The sequence below is a fragment of the Salvelinus fontinalis genome, chromosome 17 (assembly GCF_029448725.1).
Source record: "Salvelinus fontinalis isolate EN_2023a chromosome 17, ASM2944872v1, whole genome shotgun sequence".
NCBI classification, from domain to species: Eukaryota; Metazoa; Chordata; class Actinopteri; order Salmoniformes; family Salmonidae; genus Salvelinus; species Salvelinus fontinalis.
Genome location: NC_074681.1, coordinates 45,632,855 through 45,649,772, shown reverse-complemented (window position 1 = coordinate 45,649,772; position 16,918 = coordinate 45,632,855). Strand labels below are relative to the sequence as shown.

Genomic DNA, 16,918 nt, shown 5'->3' with positions numbered 1-16,918 from the left:
CCCAGGCTTTTGGCATAGATGGCAAAGCTCTCATTTCTGGACTGTACGATTGTGCCCCCCACGGCACTATTAGTAGGAAAGTTATTCATTTTAACCACCTAAATATACTCGCATTCATTAAAAATGTTGTATTTGAAACTAAAACATTAATTTCCCAACTGCTTTATCTATAATCCTACATGCTCTTTATCATTTTCTGTACTTTATATTCCAAAGCAACCACAGTATGCATGCCCACCATGGTATTTGGCACATGCTATTTGAGAACTCATCTGGTCTACAAATCAAACTCTAGTTATCTTATTGCAGAGCACATTGTACAACTGTTTTTAGAAAGTATTGTATTACAAGGTATGCTTTGTGTAGGCTATGCTTTATGTGTAGGCTAACCCTCATTCTAGCATACATGACACACACACACATCTTTCTATCTACATGCTTTTATTTGGGTTTCTATGCAAAGTACATGTTTCTTTTAAGGCTGCAGCTAGTTACTTGAATTGAGACATACTGTATCATGCCAAAACATGATTCAACAATTTAATTAACTGACAGAGAGATGGTTAATGAAACACAAGTTGGCATTTACAGTAGGCTAGTCTGTAACATTGGCTAGCTTTCAATAAATTGGCTAAATGGTCAATGGAATTACCTCTTCATATTGTCAAGACAATTGGTATTGCATGCTACATATTTCAAGTGCACTCAAAAACAGATATTTATATTTTTTTCAGTCTGCGAGCTAGCTAGCTATGTATGTTCCTCTTCATCAGACAGCAGCTCACATTTTCGCAAGAGGCTGTGTTTACATCATAGATAGAAGCATAGCCTTCATCACGAGGGGTATGTACGGGATGTCTGATTGGTTTTAAGTTTAGTAGTTAAGCAAATTTTTCTTAGCGGCTGAGTGTTGGAATATACACTGCTCAAAAAAATAAAGGGAACACTTAAACAACACAATGTAACTCCAAGTCAATCACACTTCTGTGAAATCAAACTGTCCACTTAGGAAGCAACACTGATTGACAATAAATTTCACATGCTGTTGTGCAAATGGAATAGACAAAAGGTGGAAATTATAGGCAATTAGCAAGACACCCCCCAAAACAGGAGTGATTCTGCAGGTGGTGACCACAGACCACTTCTCAGTTCCTATGCTTCCTGGCTGATGTTTTGGTCACTTTTGAATGCTGGCGGTGCTCTCACTCTAGTGGTAGCATGAGACGGAGTCTACAACCCACACAAGTGGCTCAGGTAGTGCAGTTCATCCAGGATGGCGCATCAATGCGAACTGTGGCAAAAAGGTTTGCTGTGTCTGTCAGCGTAGTGTCCAGAGCATGCAGGCGCTACCAGGAGACAGGCCAGTACATCAGGAGACGTGGAGGAGGACGTAGAAGGGCAACAACCCAGCAGCAGGACCGCTACCTCCGCCTTTGTGCAAGGAGGTGCAATGCCAGCGCCCTGCAAAATGACCTCCAGCAGGCCACAAATGTGCATGTGTCAGCATATGGTCTCACAAGGGGTCTGTGGATCTCATCTCGGTGCCTAATGGCAGTCAGGCTACCTCTGGCGAGCACATGGAGGGCTGTGCGGCCCCACAAAGAAATGCCACCCCACACCATGACTGACCCATCGCCAAACCGGTCATGCTGGAGGATGTTGCAGGCAGCAGCACGTTCTCCACGGCGTCTCCAGACTCTGTCACGTCTGTCACATGTGCTCATATGCTCAGTGTGAACCTGCTTTCATCTGTGAAGAGCACAGGGCGCCAGTGGCGAATTTGCCAATCTTGGTGTTCTCTGGCAAATGCCAAACGTCCTGCACGGTGTTGGGCTGTAAGCACAACCACCACCTGTGGACGTCGGGCCCTCATATCACCCTCATGGAGTCTGTTTCTGACCGTTTGAGCAGACACATGCACATTTGTGGCCTGCTGGAGGTCATTTTGCAGGGTGCTGGCAGTGCACCTCCTTGCACAAAGGCGGAGGTAGCGGTCGTGCTGCTGGGTTGTTGCCCTCCTACGGCCTCCTCCACGTCTCCTGATGTACTGGCCTGTCTCCTGGTAGCGCCTGCATGCTCTGGACACTACGCTGACAGACACAGCAAACCTTTTTGCCACAGTTCGCATTGATGTGCCATCCTGGATGAACTGCACTACCTGAGCCACTTGTGTGGGTTGTAGACTCCGTCTCATGCTACCACTAGAGTGAAAGCACCGCCAGCATTCAAAAGTGACCAAAACATCAGCCAGGAAGCATAGGAACTGAGAAGTGGTCTGTGGTCACCACCTGCAGAATCACTCCTGTTTTGGGGGGTGTCTTGCTAATTGCCTATAATTTCCACCTTTTGTCTATTCCATTTGCACAACAGCATGTGAAATGTATTGTCAATCAGTGTTGCTTCCTAAATGGACAGTTTGATTTCACAGAAGTGTGATTGACTTGGAGTTACATTGTGTTGTTTAAGTGTTCCCTTTATTTTTTTGAGCAGTGTATGTTTTAGGAGAAAATGTGTAAGAATTGAAGGGGCCAACAAATTTGTGTCACAAGAATGTTTTACTGTCATATACAAAAAAAATGTGTTCCTCCCTTCAGGCTTCGGCCAACCACTTATCTGTCCTCCACTTCCAACACACTTATGGACCCTTCCCAAATTAATTCGAAGGCAGCGGCTATTCTTCCTGGGGTCCAGCACAATTAAGGCAGTTATACAGTTTTAAAAACATTACAATACAATTCACAACAGATTTCACAACACATTATGTGTGTGCCCTCAGTCCCATACTTCACTACCACATATCTACAACATAAAATGCACACGTGTACATGTGTGTATGTTATCATGTGTGAGTGTATCCATATGTCTGTGTCTGTGTGCGTCTTCACATTCCCTGCTGTTCCATAAGGTGTATTTGTATCTGTTTTGTAAATCTAATTTTACTGCTTGCATCAGTTACTTGATGTGGAATAGAGTTCCATATAGTCATGGATCTATGTAGTACTGTACACCTCCCATAGTCTGATCTGGACTTGGGGACTGTGAAGAGACCAAATTTTTATTATTTTTACTGTGAAATAGCAATGTATCTGGTCAAACACAATTTTTTCCAAAAGTTTACTAAGGGTTGGTAACGGGGTGATTGGTCGACTATTTGAGCCAGTAAATGGTGCACTACTATTCTTGGGTAGCGAAATGACTTTTGCTTTCCTCCAGACCTGAGGGCATACGCTTTCCTGTAGGCTTAGATTGAAGAGATGGCAAATAGGAGTGGCAATATCGTCTGCTATCACCCTAAGTAATTTTCCATCCAAGTTGTCAGACCCAGGTGGCTTGTCATTGTTGATAGACAACAATAATTGTTTCACCTCTTCCACATTCAAGTTACGGAATAAAAATGTACAATGCTTGTCTTTCATAATTTGGTCAGTTATGCATGGATGTGTAGTGTTACGGCTATCGTCATATTCTTCCTCCTCCTCGGACGAGGAGAGGCGAGACGGATCGGACCAATACGCAGAGTGGTTAGTGTTCATAATGATTTATTAAAACGAAACTGAATACTGAATTACAAAACAAATAAACGAAGTGCATAAACCGATACAGTACCGTGTGGTGCAACAAACACAGACACGGAAACAAACACCCACAAAACACACGTGAAACCCAGGCTGCCTAAGTATGATTCTCAATCAGGGACAACAATTGACAGCTGTCTCTGATTGAGAATCATACCGGCCAAACACAAACATCCCAACATAGAAAATCAAACATAGACAAACCCACCCAACTCACGCCCTGACCAACTAAATAAATACAAGAAAAAGGAAAACAGGTCAGGAACGTGACATGTAGGTTCAGAATTTGATGTTGTTATGCCTAAGTTTGCTATCCTTGTCAATTAACAAATCATTGAAGTAGTTGGCAATATCAGTGGGTTTTGTGATGAATGAGCCATCTGATTCAATGAATGATGGAGCCAAGGTTGCCTTTTTGCCCCAAATTTCATTTAAGGTGCTCCAAAGCTTTTTAATATCATTCTTTATATTATTTATCTTTGTTTCAAAGTACAGTTTCTTCTTATTTTGTTCAGTTTAGTCACATGATTTCTTAATGTACAGTATTGTTTGCGAATCGGCTGTGCAGCCGGACTTATTGGCCATTCTTTTTTCCTCATCCCTCTCAACCATAACATTTTTCAGTTCCTCATCAATCCACAGAGATTTAACAGTTTTTACAGTTATTTTCTTAATGGGTGCATGCTTATTAGTAACTGGAACAAGCAAATGAATAAATATGTCAAATTGAGCATCTGGTTGCTCCTCATTACACACCAGAGACGAGCAAATATTATTTACATTTTCAACATAGGAATCACTACAAAACATCTGTTTACATGTTATAGGCTGATATTATTATGTTTGCTTATATATATGTATGCTTATACATGTTTCATTAGTTGTTATATGTCAGGATTACTTCTGCCTGCAATCCCATGTAAAATAAAACAGGTTATCTACCCGCTTGGCATAGTTCTGGCTACAATACAGTATCCAGGCCATGATGAGTAATCCCTTCATTGTTGTTATGGAACCCAATATGGCTACCAGTTAGTCCTTCTAGTTACTCACCTAAAATGGCCGACCGGTGACGTCATAACATCCGGTCACTTCCTCATACGAATCGTAGCCTCTACCAAGATTGTCCATTGTTAGCCAAATCGCATGCTAACTCCTAGCTGCTAACCCTAATGCAAACTCATCCCTACTGTACATAGTGCTGTATGCTGTACATATAGCCTACTGGCCTAGTGTGCTAGCCTCCAATGTATATACTGTGTGCTACTACCCACAGCCTGTGGCCTGCTAGCCTAGCATGCTAGCTTTTCTTGTAAACCTTATATATGCTAGCCATTAATTGTATCCTGTGTATACTATGCTATGCTAGCCCACCTGTATATACTGTCAGTAAGCCATACTGTTAGCCTAGCTGCTAATACATGCTAGTAGCTCTCCATAGTGTACTATTGTGCCCTACTGTGTACCACATTAGCCTATGCTAATACCTGACCATTATAGTACACGTGTCATTCTCTTTGCTATTACATTCATTAGCCTGTAATGCCATTATGTAATACATGCTCTTCTCTTGTCTTCTCTTGTAGACAACCACTACAACACTTACACTACTAATAGTCTCCTTTTCCTGTTTGCCGTGTGTGTTTGCTGTTTGTAAATAAAGTGTGCCTCGTCTCCCTGTCTCCTGCTGGTCATTCTACATCCTCTAACCGGGTTGGACCTACACCTAAACCGGCACCTCTATCGGAGTCCACCACCAGTTGGTAGCACTCTTTTTCAATGGCTTTTATAAACCATGTTCAAGACATGTTATTAGTCAAGATACTTTGTCAATGGAAATGGAAATTGTGCTGATTTGGTGCCGATATGGTGGTCTTCCAGGACAAGGTTGGGCCTGTTCCTGTAACTGCTACATCTAAATTGGATCACCGTGTAGCTTTATGCTGAGAGAACAGGGGTGTATTTCAATAGTCCAAAGAGGCTTCTTCTCCTCAGCTCTTCTCCTTCATCTCTTGCATTGGTCTAAAAAGACAAGATGGGTGTAAATGAAGGAAAAGAGTCAAGGAGACCACATATCAAAATTGGATATGTAGCTAAATCTGGTGCAGCATTTGTTGTGCATGGTCCCTGACAAATGAATTAATAAAATAAGGCAAGGAGAGGAAGCCATTTTAGACTATGGACATTCCCCTTAGATGATGTAGTCCTCCGGGGTAAAGTTTCCCCTGAGTACAGATCTAGGATCAGCTTCTCCTCCCCCATTTATGGCTCCCGAGGGGCGCAGCGGTCTAAAGCGCTGCATCACAGTGCTAGAGGCTTCACTACACACCCTGGTTCAACCCCGAGCTGTATCACAACCGGCTGTGATCGGGAGTCCCATAGGTCGGTGCACAAATGGCCCAGCGTCATCCGGGTTAGGGGTGGGTTTGGCCGGGGTAGGCCATCATTGTAAAATAAGAATTAGTTCTTAACTGACTTGCCTAATAAAACAAAAAGTGGGGGAAATGTGAAAACTGGGCGCATGGGGTCAAAGGGGAAAGGTGAAGGCCTCAGCAGTCGGAGTCCATCATCTCTGGGTGGGCCGACTGGCAGCTGCTGGGCGGTGTGAAGACTTCCGGGTCGCTGATGCCCAGCTGGAGGTCAAAGAAGCGGGTAGAGGTAGTGACGCTGCTGTTCCTGGTGTAGGTCTCCTGGACAGGGTAGCAGTCCTTCACTGTGTAGACGCCCACCCACGCCTCATCTGGTGTAGCAGGGAGAGGTAGGATTAGGATTTACTTTATTGTCCCTGAGGGGAAATTTGTACATTAAAATGTGCTGTTACGTCTACATAGAATAGCATAGGTTAAAAACATGAGCTCCCCCCCACACACACACACAAAGGTTAATCAGTCCATGGCAAGGCTGTGACTCGGTGGTCAGTTCCACATGATTTAATAAGTCAAACATTAGTCACATAAAGTGGCCTAGTTGGTCTAGTACTGGCACAGCATTTGACACATATCTACAGTGTCTGCATATGTTTGAATCTGGTCAACTGCCCTTTGACAACCTCTATCACTATATTTTCAATAAAATCTGAAAATCCCTTAAAATGTATACTTGAATAAACACTATGCACATGGATATCTTCCACAATAATGCACAATTATCAGTTAGACATCACAACATACAAATAGGATACTTTGCAAGGGCCTGTATTCTCAGAGTGGTGAAAACGATCCCATTTCACCAAGAGCCAATTTGCAGCAAGACAACTAGGAAATCGCCACCAAGGGTCAAGTGGACAAAATCTGTATTAACCGTTGTGACTCACATGATGCCCTTGACCTTTTGAAATAAGTTGCTTGTCATCTCTTGACAAGCACTTTGCACTGAGCACCCTTAAAACGTTTTGGGGATAGGGGGCAGCATTTTCACTTTTGGATGAATAGTGTGCCCAGAGTGAACTGCCTCTTACTCTGTCCCAGATGCTAATATATGCATATTATTATTAGTATTGGATAGAAAACACTCTGACGTTTCTAAAACTGTTTGAATGATGTCTGTGAGCGTAACAGAACTCATATGGCAGGCAAAAACCTGCGAGAAATCCAACCAGGAAGTGGGATATCTGAGGTTGGTCGATTTTCAACTCAATCCCTATTGAATGCACAGTAGGATATGGATCTGTTTACACTTCCTACGGCTTCCACTAGATGTCAACAGTCTGTAGAACCTTCACTGAGGCTTCTACTGTGATGTGGAGATGGATGGGAACTCTTTGAGTCAGTGGTCTGGCAGAGAGCCAGGTCCCGGTCACGCGCATTTCACATGATAGCGACCTGCGTTCCATTGCTTCTCTACACACAAAGGAATTCTCCGGTTGGAACGTTATATTGAATATTTATGATAACAACATTCTAAAGATTGATTCTATACTTAGTTTGACAAGTTTCTTCGACCTGTAATATAACTTTTTGAAGTTTTCGTCCGACGTTCGGCTGTACCTGCACGAGCGTTTGGATATGTGTACTAAACGTGCTAACAAAAGTAGCTACTTGGACATAAATAATTATCGAACAAAACAACAATTTATTGTGGAACTAGGATTCCTGGAAGTGCATTCTGATGAAGATCATAAAAGGTACGGGAATATTTATAATGTACTTTCTGATTTCTGTTGACTCCAACATGGCGGATTTTTTTATTTATTTTCTGAGCGCCGTCTCAGATTATTCCATGGTTAGCTTTTTCCGTAAAGTTTTTTTGAAATCTGACACAGCGCTTGCATTAAGAATAAGTGTTCCTTTAATTCTATCTAAAACATGTATCTTTCATCAAAGTTTATGATGAGTATTTATGTTATTTGACGTGGCTCTGCAATTTCTCCGGATATTTTAGAGGCATTTCTGAACATGGCGCCAATGTAAACTGAGATTTTTGGATATAAATATTAACTTTATCGAACAAAACATATATGTATTGTGTAACATGAAGTCCTATGAGTGTCATCTGATGAAGATCATCAAAGGTTAGTGATGAATTTTATCTCTTTCTGCTTTTTGTGACTCCTCTCTTTGGCTGGAAAAATGGCTGTGTTTTTCTGTGACTTGGCTCTGACCTAACATAATCGTTTGGTGTGCTTTCGTCGTAAAGCCTTTGAAATCGGACACTGTGGCTGGATTTACAACAAGTTTATCTTTAAAATGGTGTATAATAGATGTATGTTTGAGGAATTTTAATTATGAGATTTCTGTTATTTGAATTTGGCGCTCTGCACTTTCACTGGATGTTGTTCAGGTGGGACGTTAACCTCTCTAGGGTACGTGGGACGCTAACGGACTTCCCCAGAGGAAGTTGCCGCCACTATTTCATTGTAATTTCCTGTCCTAGAGAGGAAATGCATGTTTAGGGTCAACCGAAGAATGATGAAGGCTACTTATACATATTCACAAATTGGGTATGAGAATTTCCACGTGGAGTTGATAAACATTAACAAATAGGGCACTGAAAGCTGTCAGTGAAGCTAGCTTGAATGCTAACCTTATCTAGCTAGCTATCTTGCTAACATTATCTAGATAGCTAATGTTATCGGTTGTTGCAGTTTTTTTTTTTTTTTACTACACCGTATTCAAAATATTAGTCAACTGGCTCTATGGCTGGTTCTGGAGCAGGATATGTCATAAGCATTGATTTAGAGAAAACTTTGCCACACTGGCCTATTGTTATATCCAAAGTTTTGGCATCTTCTATAAATTGCAGTGGAGCACATAATGAAACAAAACTTTAATGATCAAAACCATTCAGCATATCACACATATATATACCATTTATAAAATTGTAATATATTTTTTTTAAACAGACTAACTAACTAAAAAAAAACATACGTTTGCACCCTCTATTTTAAATTTGCTCCATTGCTCAGGTGGCCAAGTGAAACACAAGGCTGTTTGGTTCATCTGAGTCGATAAGAAGAATAACTTTACAGATGTTTCTGATTAATAATAATTCTGGCGGCAGGTAGCCTAGTGGTTAGCGCTTTGGGCCAGTGACCGAAAGGTCGAATCCCCGAGCTGACAAGGTAAAAAAAATATGTTGTTCTGCCCCTGAACAAGGCAGTTAACCCACTGTTCTTAGGCCGTCATTGTAAATAAGAATTTGTTCTTAACTGACTTGCCTAGTTAAATAAAAGGTACAATTAAAAAAACAATGCCATGCTGGTGGGTGGTAACATTCAAATAAAACCCAGCCCTGAAACAAAATGTAGGCGGAAAATGATTTGTATATCATAGGAAAAGACACCACAATCACACGGATTTGCAGTGGGCAGTTTGGATTTGTCACTCAAACACAAATATATCATACTTTGACTAAAACAATTACTTAAATCGTTGTCGTTGACTTAAATCGTTGTGCAACATTATGGGTAAGCTCTGGCTTTCATCTCGAAAAAGTTGATTTCTACTGGTGTGGACATTTAACATTGCTCTGTATATGAACATTAGAAAATAAAAGTAAACATTGAAGCATTTCCTTTTTCTTCTAAATAAGATGGCGTTTGCCAGCCCACTGGTGAGCTTGATACTTCCAAACATTTATAAACCAACTTTTTGGTCTTCAATGGACCTTCATCAGGGGCCTTCGCTTCCTTCTAAGTATACAGTTTTTTCTACAAGCACCTGGTAACACAATGGAGTGAGTGTAGGAACACCTTCCTAATCTTGAGTTGCACCCCCTTTTGCCCTCAGAACAGCCTCAATTCGACGGGACATGGACTCTACAAGGCGCCGAAAGCGTTCTACAGGGATACTGGCCCATGTAGACTCCAATGCTTCCCACAGTTGTGTCAAGTTGGCTGGATGTCCTTTGGGTGGTGGACCATTTCTGAGTCACACGGGAAACTGTTGAGTGTGAAAAACACAGCAGCATTGCAGTTCTTGACGCACAAACCGGTGCGCCTGGAACCTACTACCATACCCTGTTTAAAGGCACTTACTTTTGCGGGCTGGTTTCCTATCTGACCACTCCTGCACCTCGATCATGTCTCCAGGTCCACCGATAAAGTACTGGTCCTCATAGGTGGAGTTCATAGGGATGTCAAAGGGGTCCCAGGCCTGGGTCAAGGGGATCTTAGAACACTGCTTCGTCTTCTGCTCGATCTGGAACAGCAGGCCACTGTTGTACAGGTAGATAAACTCAAAGTATCTGGAGAGTGAGTGGGGAAAAAAAGGAAATATTAAAATGTCAAGTTTGTAATAATAGGAGAAAATGCATGTGATTTGAATCAATCATACTGTAGCTAGGTAAATAGTAGCTATTCAACATAAGAACCACAGGGTTGGTCCTTTTAACATTAGGCCTATTATATTGCCTTTTGCATTACTGATTGATCATTGATGATAACCAAGTAATTTGATTATTGTTCAAGGTCTATCTATGCTGTGAGGAAAAACACTTCTCCTCTTTTGGCTCTGGCTGTTGTCATTTGTTTTACTTGGGCCTATTAGGGGTACGGAGAGCTTATCCAAAAACAGGGCACTGGATCAACTACTTTCATGAAGGTCAGCAACAATGTCATAGGTCTGAACATAAAACAGTTCTAGTTCATAAAGAACACATATGCTTATTATTTCAAATATGAATATAAAAACATTTATAGTCTTATTATGTTGGTAAAGGTTCAATATCACACAATGTATTTTTGTTTCATCATTTTGCTGTTATTGTCTATTTAGGTCTGCAATCACGATGGTAGAGGGACAGCTCAAGCCATATTGACGCTTTGTAGCGGCCATCATCGGTATAGCATCAGTATCCACAATACCTAAGCTTTGTTTATTTGACCTCAGCAGTTGGACAAACGCTATTCATGAATAAAAACGAATGTTTCAAAGTAGCCTGCTTACTTCTGGCATGGTGTATGTCTTTTATTCTGTTGAAGAAGCCTTATTCTGTGGTTCTGTGCATCATACGACACCGAGGCCCGTGCATTTCGCCCAGTGTCGTGGTTGTATTCGACGGATCTGCCCTCCCATTGCAAGGGCGCAAGACAGGGCTGAGCCGGTGGTGCGAAAGCTGTCTCCGGGTAGCTCAGAGCAGGTACCACCGCTCCTAAGCAAAATGCAAACACAAGAGGTACAAAATGAGTCATCCTGGAGATATGGAATTCATTCAAGTGAAGGTAAAAACCATGAACTGTTGATTCCATTTGATATGTGGCAGCAGGTTGATAACACCGCTGAGTCTTTGATACCGTTACACTCAAATAAAAAGCCCTTTTGTTTTTTCATAGCAGCTCACGCAGTCGCAAATCAGTCATATGATAATAAACATGTTTGTATAAAAAGGATACATTTAAGGTAATATGTTATATTAATTATTGTAAACATATATAGCATGATATGCAGTCGTATCTTTAGAATTTAACAAACACAGGAACATTTAGCATTTTGAAATGTACATGTTTAAAATGGATATTTGCCACTTATCTTTATTTCTTTACAACGTATTTATATAAATGATATAAACATAAATAATAGCCAACAAATAATAGCCCATACATAGTATGGAACGCCGTTTGGGTCTTTACGTGTCAAAAAATATACACTTCAAATAACACTTTTTGACGTGTCAAATAAGCTTGTTGACCAATCAGGACCTGAATATGACTGCAGTCACATAACAATTTATCGCGTTCATTCATTTTTTACGTAGTTATTACACATTGATTACACTATAACTCGTATTTCATATGTCACAACGATTCATCGATACGTATGATATGATGCTGGTAAACTTGTCTCGCGCACCTGCCCTTCCCCAAGCTCTGGACAGTGCTTGTCATAAAAAAGCTAGCTAGCTGATGGATGCAAACAATGTTCTTCCCCAAAAACACAGCAAAAATACATAATATGTTTCAATAGCTATAATTAGCTAGCTAAGGGGGACAGATCAAGTAGCTAGGTGTAATCATCTAAAATAACCCTAATTTGTAAGACAGTTCTTACTTGATTTATGGTGGTCGGACCCATCCATGTGAAGCTAGCCATAATAAGGATTAGCCACAATAGTGGACTTTGCGGTTAGCCTTCAAAACAAAATGTCATTGAGAGTAATGCAAATGAATACAAATAGTAGAATTATGCCATACTTGAATAGATCGTGCTAAACGAGGTTGGAATGTTGTTATATCAAATCAACAAAATACAATAATTTCTTATTAATTTCACAAAGATCTGTTGAAATCACACTGGATGTATTAGACTTTAGAATTGCGTTGGGGGCATACTTATTTCACTGTACAACCTACCTATCGATTGTGGATCAATGACATGGGGTATCAGTCTACTCAGTGACACCCAGGGAACATTAGCGTCGTAGCTCTTATTGCGTGACTCTGAAACAACTGTGAATTGAGCCTCATGTATTGTACCAGTCAAACTACTATCTGTATTGAACACTGATCCAGAGGAAAACCAATACAACGTGGATGTTCTGGAGCCTGATAACTCTTGAGGAGGACTTTGGGGGAAAAAGCACTTGAGTACTGAGTAGGCTGATACTCCATTTCATTGATCCCCAATCGTTAGGTAAGGCTGTACAGTGCAATATGAATGTCAAAACGCACAATAGTCTGACTGGGCAGGTGATTTCCCACAGTCAAAGTCCTGCAATATGAGCTACGACGCTAATATTTAAAATCAAATCAAATCAAATCTAATTTTATTAGTCACATACACATGGTTAGCAGATGTTAATGCGAGTGTAGCGAAATGCTTGTGCTTCTAGTTCCGACAATGCAGTAATAACAACAAGTAATCTAACCTAACAATTCCACAGCTACTACCTTATACACGCAAGTGTAAAGGGATAAAGAATATGTACATAAAGATATATGAATGAGTGATGGTACAGAACGGCATAGGCAAGATGCAGTACATGGTATAGAGTACGGTATATACCTATGAGATGAGTACTGTAGGGTATGTAAACATAAAGTGGCATAGTATAAAGTGGCTAGTGGTCCATGTATTACATAAGATGGCAAGATGCAGTAGATGATATAGAGTACAGTATATACATATACATAAGAGATGTGTAATGTAGGGTATGTAAACATTATATTAGGTGGCATTGTTTAAAGTGGCTGGTGGTACGTTTTTACATAATTTCCATCAATTCCCATTTTTAAAGTGGCTGGAGTTGAGTCAGTATGTTGGCAGCGGCCGCTAAATGTTAGTGTTGGCTGTTTAACAGTCTGATGGCCTTGAGATAGAAGCTGTTTTTCAGTTTCTCGGTCCCTGCATTGATGCACCTGTACTGACCTCGCCTTCTGGATGATAGCGGGGTGAACAGGCAGTGGCTTGGGTGGTTGTTGTCCTTGATGATCTTTATGGCCTTCCTGTGACATCGGGTGGTGTAGGTGTCCTGGAGGGCAGGTAGTTTGCCCCGGGTGATGCGTTCTGCAGACCTCACTACCCTCTGGAGAGCCTTACGGTTGTGGGCGGAGCAGTTGCCGTACCAGGCGGTGATACAGCCCGACAGGATGCTCTCGATTGTGCATCTGTAGAAGTTTGTGAGTGCTTTTGGTGACAAGCCGAATTTCTTCAGCCTCCTGAGGTTGAAGAGGCGCTGCTGCGCCTTCTTCACAACGCTGTCTGTGTGGGTGGACCAATTCAGTTTGTCCGTGATGTGTACACCGAGGAACTTAAAACTTTCCACCTTCTCCACTACTGACCCGTCGATGTGGATAGGGGGGTGCTCCCTCTGCTGTTTCCTGAAGTCCACAATCATCTCCTTTGTTTTGTTGACGTTGAGTGTGAGGTTATTTTCCTGACACCACACTCCGAGGGCCCTCACCTCCTCCCTGTAGGCCGTCTCGTCGTTGTTGGTAATCAAGCCTACCACTGTAGTGTCGTCCGCAAACTTGATGATTGAGTTGGAGGCGTGTATGGCCACGCAGTCGTGGGTGAACAGGGAGTACAGGAGAGGGCTCAGAACGCACCCTTGTGGGGCCCCAGTGTTGAGGATCAGCGGGGTGGAGATGTTGTTACCTACCCTCACCACCTGGGGGCGGCCCGTCAGGAAGTCCAGGACCCAGTTGCACAGGGCGGGGTCGAGACCCAGGGTCTCGAGCTTGATGACGAGTTTGGAGGGTACTATGGTGTTAAATGCTGAGCTGTAGTCGATGAACAGCATTCTCACATAGGTATTCCTCTTGTCCAGATGGGTTAGGGCAGTGTGCAGTGTGGTTGCGATTGCGTCGTCTGTGGACCTATTGGGTCGGTAAGCAAATTGGAGTGGGTCTAGGGTGTCCGGTAGGGTGGAGGTGATATGGTCCTTGACTAGTCTCTCAAAGCACTTCATGATGACGGAAGTGAGTGCTACGGGGCGGTAATCGTTTAGCTCAGTTACCTTAGCTTTCTTGGGAACAGGAACAATGGTGGCCCTCTTGAAGCATGTGGGAACAGCAGACTGGGATAAGGATTGATTGAATATGTCCGTAAACACACCAGCCAGCTGGTCTGCGCATGCTCTGAGGACGTGGCTGGGAATGCCGTCTGGGCCTGCAGCCTTGCGAGGGTTAACACGTTTAAATGTTTTACTCACCTCGGCTGCAGTGAAGGAGAGCCCGCAGGTTTTGGTAGCGGGCCGTGTCAGTGGCACTGTATTGTCCTCAAAGCGGGCAAAAAAGATATTTAGCCTGTCTGGGAGCAAGACATCCTGGTCCGCGACGGGGCTGGTTTTCTTTTTGTAATCCGTGATAGACTGTAGACCCTGCCACATACCTCTTGTGTCTGAGCTGTTGAATTGCGATTCTATTTTGTCTCTGTACTGGGACTTTGCCTGTTTGATAGCCTTGCGGAGAGAATAGCTACACTGTGTGTATTCGGTCATGTTTCCGGTCACCTTGCCCTGGTTAAAAGCAGTGGTTCGCGCTTTCAGTTTCACGCGAATGCTGCCTTCAATCCACGGTTTCTGGTTTGGGAATGTTTTAATCGTTGCTGTGGGTACGAAATTGTCAATGCACTTCCTAATGAACTCGCTCACCGAATCAGCATATTCTTCAATGTTGTTGTTGGACGCAATGCGGAACATGTTCCAATCCGCGTGATCGAAGCAGTCTTGAAGCGTGGAATCAGATTGGTCGGACCAGCGTTGAACAGACCTGAGTGCGGGAGCTTGTTGTTTTAATTTCTGTTTGTAGGCTGGAATCAACAAAATGGAGTCGTGGTCAGCTTTTCCGAAAGGGGGGCGGGGGAGGGCCTTATATGCGTCGCGGAAGTTAGTATAACAGTGATCCAGAGTTTTGCCAGCCCTGGTAGGACAATCGATGTGCTGATAGAATTTAGGGAGTTTTGTTTTTAGATTAGCCTTGTTAAAATCCCCAGCTACGATGAATGCAGCCTCAGGGTGTGTGGTTTCCAGTTTACAGATAGTCAGATAGAGTTCGTTCAGGGCCATCGATGTGTCTGCTTGGGGGGGAATATATACGGCTGTGATTATGACCGAAGAGAATTCCCTTGGTAGATAATGCGGTCGACATTTGATTGTGAGGAGTTCTAGATCAGGTGAACAGAATGACTTGAGTTCCTGAGTGTTGTTATGATGATCACACCACCTCTCGTTAATCATGAGGCATACCCCCCCGCCCCTCTTCTTACCAGAAAGATGTTTGTTTCTGTCTGCGCGATGCGTGAAGAAACCAGCTGGCTGCACCGACTCCGTTAGCGTCTTTTGAGTTAGCCATGTTTCCGTGAAGCAGAGCACGTTGCAATCCCTGATGTCTCTCTGGAATCTTACCCGTGCTCGGATTTCATCGACCTTATTGTCAAGAGACTGGACATTGGCGAGTAGTATGCTAGGGAGTGGAGCGCGATGTGCCCGTCTCCGAAGCCTGACCAGGAGACCGCTACGTTTGCCCCTTTTACGGCGTCGCGTAGGCTCCCCGGCTGGGATCAGGTCCATTGTATTGGGTGGAAGGCAAAACACTGGATCCGTTTCGGGAAAGTCATATTCCTGGTAGGAACGGTGGTTAGTTGACGTTACTCGTATATTCAGTAGTTCCTCCCGACTGTATGTAATGAAATCTAAGATCACCTGGGGTACCAATGTAAGAAATAACACATAAAAAAACAAAATACTGCATATTTTCCAAGGAACGCGAAGCGAGGCTGCCATCTCGCTCGGCGCCGGAAGTAGGAAGTCCGTAAACTCTTCAAAGTTGTCTTCTCTGGTTGTCTCCAAGTAGACTGATACCCCATTTCATTGCTCCACATTCCAACACTCCAACCATGTTTAACATTATGAAGTCTAAATATGGCATGATATCAACAATTGTAACCTTCTGCATCACTTTCAAATAGGGACTTTTATTTTAAAGGCGAACCACAATTTCCACTATTGTGGCTAACCCTTATTGTGGCTATCTTCACAACACATAACCCGGTACGGTCAAGCCATAGTATAGTAGTTAGATAAAGCTAGCTAGATGCTTATAACGTTAGTTTTGGGCAACAGGGTTAAGTAGCAGGCTAGCTATTTTTTTCAATAGCAGAACAAGAAGTGGCTACCTAGCTAATACTTACTCACATGGATTCCCAAATCATTGCTAAGAATATTGAAAATGACTCCAGTTTCTACTGTTCATTGTTTTCAGGCTGGTTGTATTGGTGCTAGCTAGGTACCAAGCTAAAGCTAGCTAGTTATCCCATAAGTTGCTGATAACATCTGTATCAAAGATATTTGCAAACATTTTTGATCCTGCTCGTTTGATCCTGATCTAATATCAAATAATATCGAATGCTTATACAGACGTTTTCACATTCGGTCGAACAAATAATGCCTTATTACCAACGCGGTAT

At 42.5% G+C, this 16,918-nt stretch overlaps 1 protein-coding gene across 3 annotated transcripts; it reads right to left on the bottom strand.

Moving 5' to 3' along the window:
- Positions 1-3,522: 3,522 nt before the first annotated feature.
- Positions 3,523-16,248, bottom strand: epdr1 (ependymin related 1). 3 transcript variants are annotated; one of them, XM_055867587.1, is made up of 4 exons: positions 15,719-16,248; positions 10,961-11,165; positions 10,051-10,259; positions 3,523-6,315 (listed from the first exon to the last, which is right to left on the bottom strand). In XM_055867587.1, the coding sequence occupies exons 1-4, from the start codon at positions 16,233-16,235 to the stop codon at positions 6,125-6,127; spliced, it is 1,122 nt and encodes a 373-aa protein (XP_055723562.1). In that variant the 5' UTR covers positions 16,236-16,248; the 3' UTR covers positions 3,523-6,124. The 3 variants fall into 3 exon arrangements, with proteins under 3 accessions (XP_055723562.1, XP_055723564.1, XP_055723563.1); XM_055867589.1 differs by lacking the exon at positions 15,719-16,248 and adding an exon at positions 12,062-12,150; XM_055867588.1 differs by lacking the exon at positions 15,719-16,248 and having other exon boundaries at positions 10,961-11,369.
- Between the last annotated feature and the right edge of the window lie 670 nt (positions 16,249-16,918).

Excerpts from the sequence above, each read along its gene's own strand:
- epdr1 (XM_055867587.1), bottom strand. The coding sequence starts at position 16,235 with ATGGCAGCCTCGCTTCGCGTTCCTTGGAAAATATGCAGTATTTTGTTT. Across the intron at positions 10,260-10,960 it reads AGACATACACCATGCCAGAA|ATACTTTGAGTTTATCTACC; the intron begins GTAAGCAGGCTA and ends CTCACTCTCCAG. Across the intron at positions 6,316-10,050 it reads TAGGAAACCAGCCCGCAAAA|ATGAGGCGTGGGTGGGCGTC; the intron begins GTAAGTGCCTTT and ends CTGCTACACCAG.